General features: G+C 33.1%; 2 protein-coding genes and 1 pseudogene across 3 annotated transcripts in view; 2 read left to right on the top strand and 1 right to left on the bottom strand.

Annotated features, from left to right (window-relative positions):
* LOC109362437 (serine/threonine-protein kinase STY8-like) overlaps positions 1-2,456 on the bottom strand; it is a 6,091-nt gene extending 3,635 nt beyond the window's left edge. The window contains exons 1-3 of the mRNA XM_019608233.1: positions 2,270-2,456; positions 1,901-2,231; positions 1,223-1,344 (exon numbers count right to left, since the gene is read on the bottom strand). Coding sequence (XP_019463778.1) covers positions 1,223-1,344; positions 1,901-2,225 — 447 coding nt within the window. The 5' untranslated portion in view covers positions 2,226-2,231; positions 2,270-2,456. The remainder of the gene's footprint in view (positions 1-1,222; positions 1,345-1,900; positions 2,232-2,269) is intronic.
* LOC109362440 lies at positions 5,827-8,072 on the top strand. Of its 2 annotated transcripts, none has more exons than XM_019608234.1 (5): positions 5,827-6,129; positions 6,549-6,794; positions 7,000-7,081; positions 7,398-7,633; positions 7,740-8,072. In XM_019608234.1, the coding sequence occupies exons 1-5, from the start codon at positions 5,918-5,920 to the stop codon at positions 7,858-7,860; spliced, it is 897 nt and encodes a 298-aa protein (XP_019463779.1). In that variant the 5' UTR covers positions 5,827-5,917; the 3' UTR covers positions 7,861-8,072. The 2 variants fall into 2 exon arrangements, with proteins under 2 accessions (XP_019463779.1, XP_019463780.1); XM_019608235.1 differs by having other exon boundaries at positions 5,830-6,129; positions 7,419-7,633; positions 7,740-8,025.
* Positions 8,555-11,127, top strand: LOC109362438 (annotated as a pseudogene).

Raw genomic sequence — 12,708 nt, 5'->3', positions numbered from 1 at the left:
TACTTACTTGGCTCAGGTGAATCAACATCAATCTCCTTTAGGTAAAGTTTTAAAAAAATGTTGGATTAATTGTGTGCCTTCAAATATCTGTTGTTTTGTCTGGAAACTCCTCAGAAGAAGGCTTCCGACAAAGGATAAGTTGTTTAAGAGGAATATTATAGTGAGGGCAGATGATTTGATATGCACTTTATGCAAAAATCATGTCGACTCATTTTATCACTTATTCATATCTTGCGAGTTTGTTTCAAGTGTGTGGAAAGGTTTTTACTCTTGGTTACAAACTCCAATTACTTTCCCTTCAACAATTCTTGAGTTCTTCAATCTTCATGGTTCTCTTGAAAGATGTAGAGGCGCACAAGTTTGGAGAATGTTGTGGTTTGCGGTTGTTTGGTCAGTTTGGGTTATGAGAAATGAAGCGATTTTCTTAGAGAAGGAGCCTAGTTATATTCACCTTTTTCATTTAATCCAAACTAGATCTTGGATTTGGTTCACCTCTTTTGTAAATAAAAATTCTTTAACTTTTGCATATTGGTGTATGGATCCAAAACTCTTTATTTCTTTAGCTACTAAAAAGATCACCGGTTGATCTTTCTTTGTAGTGGGTGGGCACCCCTTGTGCTCAGTTTAATACATTATTTCTTTATCAAAAAAACATGTATACTTCAATATTATAACATTCACTCCTACATTGCTTCCATAGAATTCTTGAATTTATTGTGTTGCGTAGATAATAAACTATAGAATACCATTACAGCAGGCAACACCTCATGCTCTTAAATAAATGTCTGCGAAAAGAAAAACATTAAAAAATGGCCCTCAACAGGGGAAAAGAAACCCCATTTCACAACAGCAAGCAAATTTAAGTTGAATGTAAGCGAAGGGAACACAGAGATGGGAGATGGAAAGGTGTGTATGACTTATTTGAGAAGGAAATCCCGGAAAACAACACAGATTGACACCCTCAAGCATTAATTATCAGGAAGCCTAAACATTTGACACCCTTGAAACATTATATGCAACAAGGAAAGTATAGAATTTAGAGCAGGTATGCATGCTACTTATACAGGAGGACTCACTCACTCTCGAAAGCTGATAATCCAAGTTCATAAGACCTCCGAATGCAAACAATATTAGCACATGTCTCCATTGAAACACAGAATATTGAAACACACAAGCACAACAAAAAATAATAACAAAGAAAAGGAAAGAAAATGAAACTAACTTTAGTGACATTAGGGTGATCAAGTTTATGCCAAACAGCGACTTCTTGTATAAAAGCCGCCCTCAGGGAAGCAACTTCAGCTTCAGTTCTTTGGCCTTCTTCACCCCAGTCCAGCAATTTAACTGATCATGAATTCAGCAGTCACAATTAACAGAGGTCACTGAACTCAGCAAATAAGAACACTAATTCTACCAAAACAATATTGATAACCAATTAACAAGCCAAACAATAACCTATTATGTATGAATATATTTATCCACCATAATACCAAGACCACCAACTAGTATCACATGGATTTTAAGAAGCAGAAAAATCATCCAACTTATTATCACTATTCTCCTGAATTCAACCTCACTCATGACATGAATCATGGAGTGCATAGGAATGGATCCAAAAAACTTGCCCATCACTAATTGATTGTAAAAGTCAACTCTTTTCAAGAGAATTCAGATGAATAAGGGAATTGGCGAAATTGACACAGAAGTAATAATTTTGCTGAAGGAAGGAACTTTTTTTTATAATTGCATCAGCTAATCATAATTTATTTACCAAAAAAAACTTAATTTTTGTAAGAACAGATGAAAATCAAGAGAGGAGAAATATATATTTTAATAAAAACTTCTCCTACTTTAAGCATCTGAATCTAATGAGTAAATTTGATCCCAAAATAAAAATTACCAGCAACATCTTGAGTATCATAGATACCACGATGAACTGTACCAAAAGTACCACGAGCTATAACACTCTTGATAATCAATTTAGAAGGCTCAATCTCCCACTCTTGCTTCTTTAAGGGACTTCTGAATTTAGTTGCAGAAACAGCAGCAATAGGAGAATTACTAGCACTGCCACTGTGTCTATGAACATAACTACCATCTTCATCTTCAATATGTTTTTTCTTTTCCATAGTCAACACCTTGTTGAGATGCCTCTCTAACTGTTCATCTATGCTCTTCAGATCAATCTGATCTGCTCTCACAAACCCATCACTGCTTTCCTTCATCTTCTTCTGATTCTGAAGTCTGAACCTTTAACACTTTCTGTCTTTTTTTCTCTCTGTGTTTGATGATTATTGTCTTGGTGTAAAACAACAGAAAAAGATGAAATTTTTGAGGTGTTGGTGTTTCAGTTGATGATGTTGTTAATCATCTTCGACTTCTTCTCTTGCTTTTTTTCTCATCCATGCTGTGGGCACATGGAATTGCCTGCTCTTAACGTGTGCCCATGTCCCACTTGACTCTCTTTCTATATTTTTTATTGAGTTTAAAATGGAAGTTTTTTTTACATATTATTTATTATTAATTTATATTATTTTTATTTGAGAGTCAATAATAGTTAATAAATTAATAGTGAATAATTTATCTACAATATAACAAATTTTTACATTTTCATTCTATATATATTTGTTATCCAACCAACAATGAAAGAGTTGTTTTTTCCTCGTTTTTCATGTGAAAATCTATTTTAGATTTTATGTTTATGAAATGAGTTTTTTGTTGTTAATGATTTAATATAGAAACAAGCATTTCATATAACCTTGTTTGAGAAAGTTATATTGAGTCTTTTATTTGTTATTTTATTCATTTACAATTCATTATAGTTTGCATATTTTGATTACTTAAATTCAATAATTGACCAAATAAAATCAAACACTTCACATCACCTTGTTTGAGAAAGTTATCTTGGGTCTTTTATTTGTTATTTTACCCATTTACAGTGCATTATACTTTACATATTTTGTTTATTTAATTTAATAGTTGACCAAATAAAATCAAGCATTCACATCATCCTGCTTGAGAAAGTTATCTTGGGTACTTCATTTGGTAATTTATTCATTGACAATTCATTATACTTTGTATATTTTGATTTAATTCAATAATTGACCAAATAAAATCAAACACTTCACAGGATCACACCATCAAGTTTGAGAAAGTTATCTTGTGTATTTCATTTGATATTTTATTCATTGACAATTTATTGTACTTGACATATTTTGATGATTTAATTCAATAATTGACCAAATAAAATCAAACACTTCACATCACCTTGTTTGAGAAAGTTATCTGGGTTATTTTATTTGATATTTTTATTCATTGACAATTTGTTATACTTTGGATAGTTGGTTATTTATTTAATACAATAATTGACCAAATAAATATCATTGACTTTCCGGATGCTTTAGGGAGATCCCTCCTAATAGGGATGACAATAAAAATTGAATCTATGAGTATTCGCCTGAATCGAACCCGAATTTAACAGGAAAAATCTGATGTGATTGAGTTCAGATTTTACCCGGGTTTAAATTTCGCGTTCGGATTTGGTATAGCAAATACCTAACTTGAACCTGCTCCGAAGTAAGGTAATTCAATTTAAAATTGAATTTCTATCATTTTCCAATTGTTTTTAATTTATAATTTTACTTTACATACTATTGGATCTTTAAACATAAAAGAAATGAAACAATACAATAGAAAATAGAAATGTTAGAGAAAAATTACATGAAAATAATATCATATTTACCTTAATACTTTATCATTTTCGGATTTTTTTCGGGTTTGGGATGATATTTTTATTTTCAACTCGTTGAGTTTGGGTTTGGGTTCGGGTTCAGGTTTTGAATTCAATGTTTAAGTTTGAGTATGTGCAAACCCGACCCCAACTCGCTTCGTTGTCATTCCTACCTCCTAATTTCATTGGCATTGCAAATGCTAGCTTTGAGCGTGTAATAATCAAATAAACAAAAACATCTCAAACAAAATTATACAGGTATTGATAATTTAACAATTTTTACATTATCATTATACAATTTATTATTTATTTTTAATTATTATTAACTTTTACATAAAAACCAATATAAACGAGTGGTTGATGATATATTGATTGTATATACAAAGACACTACATCATCCGTCATTTATTTTGATTAATTTTTCTAAAAAATCAAAGATTATTAAATATCAATTGTTAATAATGCAGTAATAGTATATAAAACTCTTATACTATCAATATATAATTTTTTTTCTTATACTTATCATCTAAACTCTCAAAATGTTGTTCTCTAATTTCCTCTCTAATATGTGGATACTTTCACCAAATGAACATTTTGTTTAAGACAGTCCTAATTATGATATTTTCACTTAATGGAGATCACTTATTCTATTTTTTGTATCTGAATCCAATTAAAGAGTGTCACTTAATCAAAAAGAAAAATTATAAAAAAAAACTATTTTTATATATTACTTAATAGAATATGATTAATTTTAGAATTGAGACATGAATTTTTTAGGACAGGTGATTAACAAAAAAAAATATAATAACTTTCAGTTAGTTATTTGGTTATCATATAATTAAACTCTAAATTACATGTAAAGATGAAAAATAAAAAGAGATAGAAATAAATTAATCTATGGAAAATTATTAGATTTAAGTTGTTCAAAATAATGGTATTTGTTTATAATTATTTGGCTTGCATTCTGACCAAGTATATATTTTCTAGAGTATTAAATCTATGCACTGAGTATCATCTACCGTTTATTTGTGTATTACTTTTTCTGAAAAGACAATGATGATTGAAAATGAATGTTGGATGATACAGTAACAGTGTAAAGAACTCTTACACTGTTAGTGTATACATTCTTTTTTTTTTAATTTTTTTTATCCATAACCATGTGACAATTTTCTTTTTGTCAAATACCCTTAATCTCTTCACTAAATTTTTGTTATATACCTCAAAAAAGCAGGGAGCATGCTATAGAGAACACTCTCATCTGGACTCTCCAAAAGTGACACAAAACTTGTTTTCCATTCTACGTGTCCCCATTTTATTATACTATACTCCAAAATGAACTCACTTCAAAATTTAATTCTTAAGCTTCGTATTCAATCTATTTCAAAAAAAGTATATCATCTAAAGCAAAAGGAATATAAGAAGCATTTTAGACTTTTCTTATCCCTGGAAGCAGCTATTCAAAAGTCTAAGTAGCCTTTTTTTCCTCACACGTGCAAAGGTCAAAATTAGATTAACATCATTACATCACCTAGTCCTTAGATTAACAATTCCAACTTGTAGCAAATTTTTTTCTTCTGATTCGATATGATTATTGACCATTAGCTATGCTTGATAGCAATGGAAAGCATTATAACTGAACGCTACTTTCTAGCGGCGAGAAGAATTGCTTGCACAGGCTTCCAAAGAAAAACTATTGTTACAATTTGAGGTCCACACATAGTTAGACCACCAATAATGCTTGTGATTGGAATCAATTCATCAAAGATAGGAATGTTTAGAAGATTTTATACAGGGTTTACAAGAACAATTTATTAAATAGTTTACAATCTTCCTACCGTTATTTTAACCTATTTCACGGCTCTTTCAATAAATTATTAAAAAATATGTACGATTGAAGATTTATTACATTATTTTTAAACTAATTTATTAAATAAATTCTTAGTTAAATTGTTTATCCAAATACATTCATATTTGATCTTATGATGTAAGGTATGTTAGATTTATGATATGATCAAAATACTACATATTAAATTCTATTTTTTAATGTTATTTTAATATTGTGTAGAAATGTTGTGAAGAAAAAAAAACATCCTTTTCCATTATCGTCCTTTGCACTGCATGATATGCGATGATAACTGATAAGGTTGTAATGAACCTCCGCCTTTTGAAAATGCGAGTGGTAAGAAAATGTTAGCACCAAACCACGCGCATCAAACCCTTCCTCTGCCACCACAAAAGCCGCCGTGCCTTCCTCCCAACCTCCTCCGTCGCCACCTCCTCACTAGTACTACAGCACTCACCATCTCCTTCAATTTCAATGTCTCTTTTACTTCCATTTCAGAGCCGGTTGCCAGTGCTCGCGGCCTCTTCCTGATGCCCCCACCTCGTCTTTCTAACCGGTAATCACTTATTGCTCGTTTACGAGTTAAGTTTCGGAGGGAAAAATTCGTAGTCATAGAAGAGCTTATAAAAATGTCATACGCTATTATATTAAATTCTCTGGTAAGTTTGTTTAAACAAGTTATTTCCATAAATCCAAATAAGTTTACTGAAATAAAGTATTGTCACAAGTCCAAACAAGCTGTTTAATTATAACCTTGTCATGTTCTTGATAATAACGTTGTCGCTAGTCATGTTTTCTCAGCATATATGTATATCTTAGTTTGAGCATATAAGCATTGTTGTAGAACTCTTCTATACCACTAATTTGTATCACTCTCTTTGTCACGAGTTGACTATATTGCATCGATGACAAAGAGAGTGGTGCAAATTAACGGGTATAGAAAATTTCTGTTCATGTTTGGTGGGTACTGGATAGGTATTTTATGGTGAGGGCTGGGGAGTCAGAGTTTGAAAGCATGGGAGTGATAAATACAAACCCGGTGGCCAAGACTTCGGTGGATAACGGGTTATCCGAGAGAGGGAAGAAGCAGGCAATAAGAGCAGCTTTTGATTTGAAAGAAATGGGTGCTTGTGATAAGAGCTGTTGGATCTGGCCCGCTATCACTCAAAGAGCTTACCAGACTGCTGAGATTATTGCAGCTGTTAATGCAGTTCCTCGAAGGTTTCATCCACTTTTCTCTCTTCATCTTATAAAATTCCTGTTGGTATTTCACATACTCATTTTTCACAATGGCTTCATGGTTGCAATCTAGCACAATAATATTTCTTACCTAAGATTTTCGTTTGGGTTGGTCTTATCTTAAGGACATGCTATGCACTCAATTCCCATAAACTGAACAAATATTTGTCAATTTCTTTGATTTCAGTTATATAGTCCCAGAATACAGCTTTCTGGATGCCCGTGGATTAGGTGCTTATGAAGGAAAAAACTTGGACTCTGTTTCAGAAGTAGGATTCTCTCACTGTTGTTCTCTTTTAGACTTCAGCTATATTATATACCTTGGCTAAATTGCATTTTTTCCAAGTTTAAATTATTTGTTTATGACACCAACGGAAACTTGGTAAGACCTTATCAAACAAGATAGGTTCTTAGTTGTTCTCCGAGTAAGAGAAGGTTTTTACTATGTACCAATTCAACAATGTTAAATAAATTATAAATCCTATCAATTTGTCACAACTTATATTCCATAGTTCTGGTGAGCACCTCCAAGCTTTGTGAAATTTGTCCAACAATGTTATTGACTTAAGAACGTCTCTGAGCGAGGGAATCTTTCTAATGCTACAGATATATGCATCAGATGTTATATCTCCGAACACTAAACCTCCTCCCATTGATGATGGAACACCGAATGAGAGTGTTGCGGATGTTTTTGTTCGTGTAACACAGCTCATGTCAATCCTTGAAACTCAGTACTCTGGTGACACAGTTATTATAGTCTCACCAGATTCTGACAATTTGACAATCCTTCAGGCTGGTTTGATTGGACTGGACTTGCGAAGGTAACTGATTATAATGTGTAATTGTGTATGATTTAGATTATGGCTCCAATTTGAAAATTCAGGTTGTTCCTTTGGTTACTAGATTAGTAATCTGTTTTAATTTCAGGCATAGGGATCTGTCTTTTGCACCCGGTGAAGTCCGCTTCGTTGACAAAAATGACATTCCTACTTACAAGCAGCCAGCATCTGCTGTATATAAATGTTTCAACCCACCAAATTGTAACTAGTGGTTTTCTAAGATATATCAGAACAATGGATATTGATGAATGGTTGAAGTTGTTACTACATCTTCTGTTTGATTGTATCTTCTTGTCATGTTTTTATCAAAAATGAAAATCTTATAAAAAGGAACTGCCTAAACTATTCCCAGATATGTATGATACACATCTTGTGTAAAAAAACTTAAGATGAACCTGAGCTAAAGACCAATATGAGTTTTGTGATATTATTAGATTATCCAACATTTCTTATGGCCAACCAAGGAGTAAATTATGTCTGCATGTAACTTAATGTTTCATGGAAGGAAAGTAATAAACAGATATTCAATTTGGGTGATACCTTGAAAGCATATTCCCCCTGTATTTATTGGTTGTATAAGATTCATTTACAGCAAGCAAAATCACCCAAAATATCGAAACTCCATATACTTTGAGACCCAGCTGGTTCGTTAAACAAAATGGTTAACCAGCCTATACAAATGGGAAATATATATGCAGGGGAAGAATGATTAATTTGTTCCTGCATGATGGTTAATGTATAATACAAAGTTAAATAACACCGGCAGTGGACGATGTAAGAAAAACACTTGTTATAATTGCTGCCAACTGCAAAATAGCTTCTGATTTACATAAAAAACTATCAAACGCAAGCTACCTTTTTAAAACATTTTAGAATAACTTTTTACAAGCTTAAAAAGAAAGGGGAAATATAGTGGTGGTTGAGTACTGATTACAGTACTAGTTGCATCAGATATGTTTTATTTTTGTGAATGGCACTTTGTTGATGTCCATGAACCACTTTTACCATTATGCACAGGTGGGTTGGTGGGTACGCTACTCAAAATCAAAAAATTCATATGACCCCTATGGTAGAATAATATGCATAAGTCCTCTTTGTTGGCTGGAGTTACAGTCCAAGGTATCACCTGTCTAGTTTCTGTTTTATCCCCTGGTAATTGGGGGCTACCACTCATTTCTGTTATGCTACAGACAGTTAATCACAGCATCGCCTGGGACTCCAGTATTTGAAACTTATGTGGTGAAGAATGCTGATGGTTCATATCATATGCAGGTAATATTCAAATTTACAAACTAAATTATGCTTTTGTTGTGTGACTTATCATACAAAAGGGGGAAAGAAGTCATATTTCAAATAGTTTTATAGGCCATGGGCTGATTTTGGATTTTTCTCAAATCTGAAAGAAAAGTTGTTATTGACGACCAGCTTATTTATCGAAACAATTTTTTTTTGGGTAGCACTATGCAAATATTCATTGAGTATACAGAATCTAATTGAATTAAAAAGCATTATTTTTCAGAGAACTGTTTGAAGCTTCTTCTTTTTTTCTGTTGGCGTGTCTTTACTGGTAGTGCATGTGTTTGATTTCTTCCTGCTTATGCATCATTTATTTACTACATGCTTATAAAATTATATCTGTCAACTCTTAACAGGTAGTGTACTTGTGACGGGCCAAAAAAGGAAATTCAATGAGTAACTCTCCATCTATACCTGCTACAAGCCCATCAAAACCCGAGGTATAGAATGCATCTTTAGTTGAAACGCAGGAGCAAGAAGAGAAGGTTGATAAAAATGATGAAAAAAGTAACAATATCGAGGGAGCAACTGAAGAAGGCGTTAAAAGTGTAATAAATTTTCTTAAAGAAAAAATTCCAGGATTGAAGGTGAAAGTTATGAACATTGATGTTCAAGAGGAAGGGGCAGAGGATAATGATTCTATTAAGTAGAAATCCTGAAGAGGAGGTTAATAATCTGGATGAACCTGACGAGGTCACTCTAGAAGCTGATAGTGATGCCTCAGGAGAAGAAAAGGATTTGGATATGAAGCTTTTTGTTGGTAGAGTTGTATACAATAATGACGACACTCCTGCAAAGGATGAATTTATGCGCCTTCCAGCCGAAATAAAAGACATGGAAAGAGATTCTTTTGTCTTGCATATTCCTAGGAGTAATCTAGATGACAAACTGCAGAGCATAAAGTGCCCGATATTGAAGTGTCAGATGTAGCAGCACAAGGAGTCTCAGAGCTTATGCCTTCTGATGTGGCCAAGACATTTTGGAGTTCTGACGAAGTCTCCCCCAAGGTGAGATTGAGATGAGACATTTTATACTATATTAGAAATTAAATTTGTATTTATGATGTTTGTCCTGTAAAGTCAATTTAGTAACAATTAGGATTTTCCCAGTATGATGATTGTTTGGTGATAAAATCACTTTGAAAGAAATTTGGGTGAAACCTATGCAACCACCCTTTCTTGTTTCAGAAATTTCATTTTGTGATATTAAATTTGATCTTTACACCCCATGAAATGTCATTTACGCAGTAGTTATTTTCACAATAATATGAAACCAGTGTGTATGTTCCTGAACTTTAGGGGAGGTTATTTTAATTTACTCATTGTTATTGTGAATTTTTGCTAACGTTGGAATTTCCAAATAGAATGTATAAGTTGCATTTTTTACTCTTGTTTTCCCCCTATACAGTTATGTGCTTATGTTTCAGAATTGTGTAAATTGAATGTCTTGGTTTTCATTGGCAAATGCATGTGTAGAAATTGATTTTCATTTCTTCTATATGATGTGGCTGGTAGTATTATCCTGGAATCTGGTCCCATACATATTCATCTTAAAATTACTCAAAATAGATCAGAATGGTTTATTCCCCTCTGCCCATTCCAGCTGCAGTATTGATAAACTAAGCTGTTCTTTATAATTAATTGACCCGCGCTTCATTTGGCTTAGGTTTCAAACGTGAAATGGTCAAACATGCTATCAATCAAGCACAGAAAAGAAGTAGATTATCTGAGTTATATCTTTTAGTCAGATTACCAGTTCAAAGGGGATTTAGATCCTTTTGATGGTGAGGTTGCTTATCCTTGTGTCAGTTATGTTCTTCAGAATTTGAGGAAAGGACAGCTTGAAAAATAAAATCTGCTTGTTGAAATGTAGGACTCTATGTTGGTGCATTTGGCCCTTATGGTGCTGAAGTAGTTCAATTGAAGCCGAAATTTGGACACTGGAATGATATGGATAGTGAAAACAATCCTTCAGATATGGAGTTCTTTGAATATGTAGAGGCAGTGAAGCTGACAGGGGATTTTGATGTTCCCAGAGGGCAGGTTTACGCATCTTGAGTTTCATGGTCATTATTGTAATATCACATGCTTTCATAATATTTACTTATTTAGAGTAAATTACACTAACACCCCTGATATGGAGACACTTAGATCCTTTTTAATATTTTTATATTACTTGTCTCTTAGATCTTCTTGCATATTCATATCTATTCCATATGCATGCTTATTTGCAAATCTCACCCCAAGCCCTAATGGCAGATGGTTTTGACTTTTGCCACATTTTTCTTGGCTCACTTTGTTAATTCCTTCTCCCTTGGGTTGTTTATTTTTGTTTTTGCCACTCTATGTTGTCTCCTTTGAGTGCATTTTTGGTCTCTTTGGACTATTGTGAACAGATTCCAATTGATCTTATTTACTGCGCACTACTCTAGGAATAGGATGCACGCTATAAGGCCAAGGGAGAGTAGCAGAGTTTGGTTTTCAAAATCCAAAATGGGTTGATGGTGAATTACTTGTACTTAATGCCAAAGTAAAGTTGGTTATCAGATATGGGTAGCATCTATTTTTTACCCCTGGAATGTACATCCATGATTATTATCTCTATCTACTACTGGATCAGTTTTTTGCCATTTTTTGCTAGACATTTTTCCACTCTCATGTTGTCTTATTAGGACATTGAACATCATATGAAAGGTGCAGATATCGGTTTCCTTTATATTGTGCCTGATCAAAGTTTTATTGTGCTATTCAACCGGTTGAAACTACCAGAGTGAGCCATAGTTCCTAATCCAGTCTAATTTCTTTCCCTATCACACACTGGACGGGGTATCAAGATGAATATTATTTATCACATTTTTTAGAGTGATTGTTTTACCCTGAATGCAGCCCTTGTATTTATCTATTTATTATAGAGGATTATGTCATCGTTCGATCCATATAGCCGACCCCGCCTAGCAGGATTAAGGCTTCATTGTTGTTATTTTATAAATTTTTCTACCTTCTCAATCCTTTCATGAGTTCAAAATTCTCTTGTTTCTTTTTATTCTCTTTGGTCTTCCCTATCATCTTTGTGTATACTATATACATACTTTGCTAACTGATAAAATGGTGACATTCTTTCCTTTACAAAGACATGAAACAATAGTGTAAAAGTTATATTATTCTTATGCCCTGTTCAAGAGGGAAGAATATGCTTATGGTATTGTGAGCTCATAAAGTGCCTCAAGATAAGTTTGGGAGAAAGATGCTTTTCACGGCCATTGTAGGTAGATTCCAGTATAAACCTATCATTGCTTTTGGTGAAGGGTGAGATGAAAAGTGTTTTATGAGAAACATGACAAGAGCTTCATCACTTAGCAGATTGCTTCCCATATGTTTTCCCTTTTCTCTGTTTAGATGTTTGTCACTAAAACACTTAGGAGGAACGTGTGTGCCCAATGTCTGAAGGAATTTTTTGTCTATCAGTGACTAAAGAATAAAGATAGCCCACTCATGACAGAAATCTAATGACTTTTTCTCCATTATAAAAGGTTGTTGGGGTTGAAAATGGGTTATCTTGGATGTTTTGTGTTTAACTTTGAGCAGTAATGTTTTTACAACTTTTTTTCTTTACACTACCTCTTATATTTTATTTTTATCTCTCACTTCTTATCATATTATATCACCTAGTAGATCTTTGTCTTTTCTTTTTATATTTCTCTTTCCTACACCTTTTACATGAAAAAAAAGAGTGCACGAAAATTTTCCTTTAGCTTTCTTTTC

The sequence above is a fragment of the Lupinus angustifolius genome, chromosome LG12 (genome assembly GCF_001865875.1).
Source record: "Lupinus angustifolius cultivar Tanjil chromosome LG12, LupAngTanjil_v1.0, whole genome shotgun sequence".
NCBI classification, from domain to species: domain Eukaryota; kingdom Viridiplantae; phylum Streptophyta; class Magnoliopsida; order Fabales; family Fabaceae; genus Lupinus; species Lupinus angustifolius.
This window is presented reverse-complemented; position numbering and strand designations above follow the sequence as displayed.

What these genes read in the sequence shown, in the direction of transcription:
- LOC109362440 (XM_019608234.1), top strand. Translation starts at nt 5,918, where the DNA reads ATGTTAGCACCAAACCACGCGCATCAAACCCTTCCTCTGCCACCACAA. An exon ending in CCACCTCGTCTTTCTAACCG is followed by an intron (nt 6,130 to 6,548) that starts GTAATCACTTAT and finishes GGTACTGGATAG; the next exon opens with GTATTTTATGGTGAGGGCTG. An exon ending in ATTGGACTGGACTTGCGAAG is followed by an intron (nt 7,634 to 7,739) that starts GTAACTGATTAT and finishes TTTTAATTTCAG; the next exon opens with GCATAGGGATCTGTCTTTTG.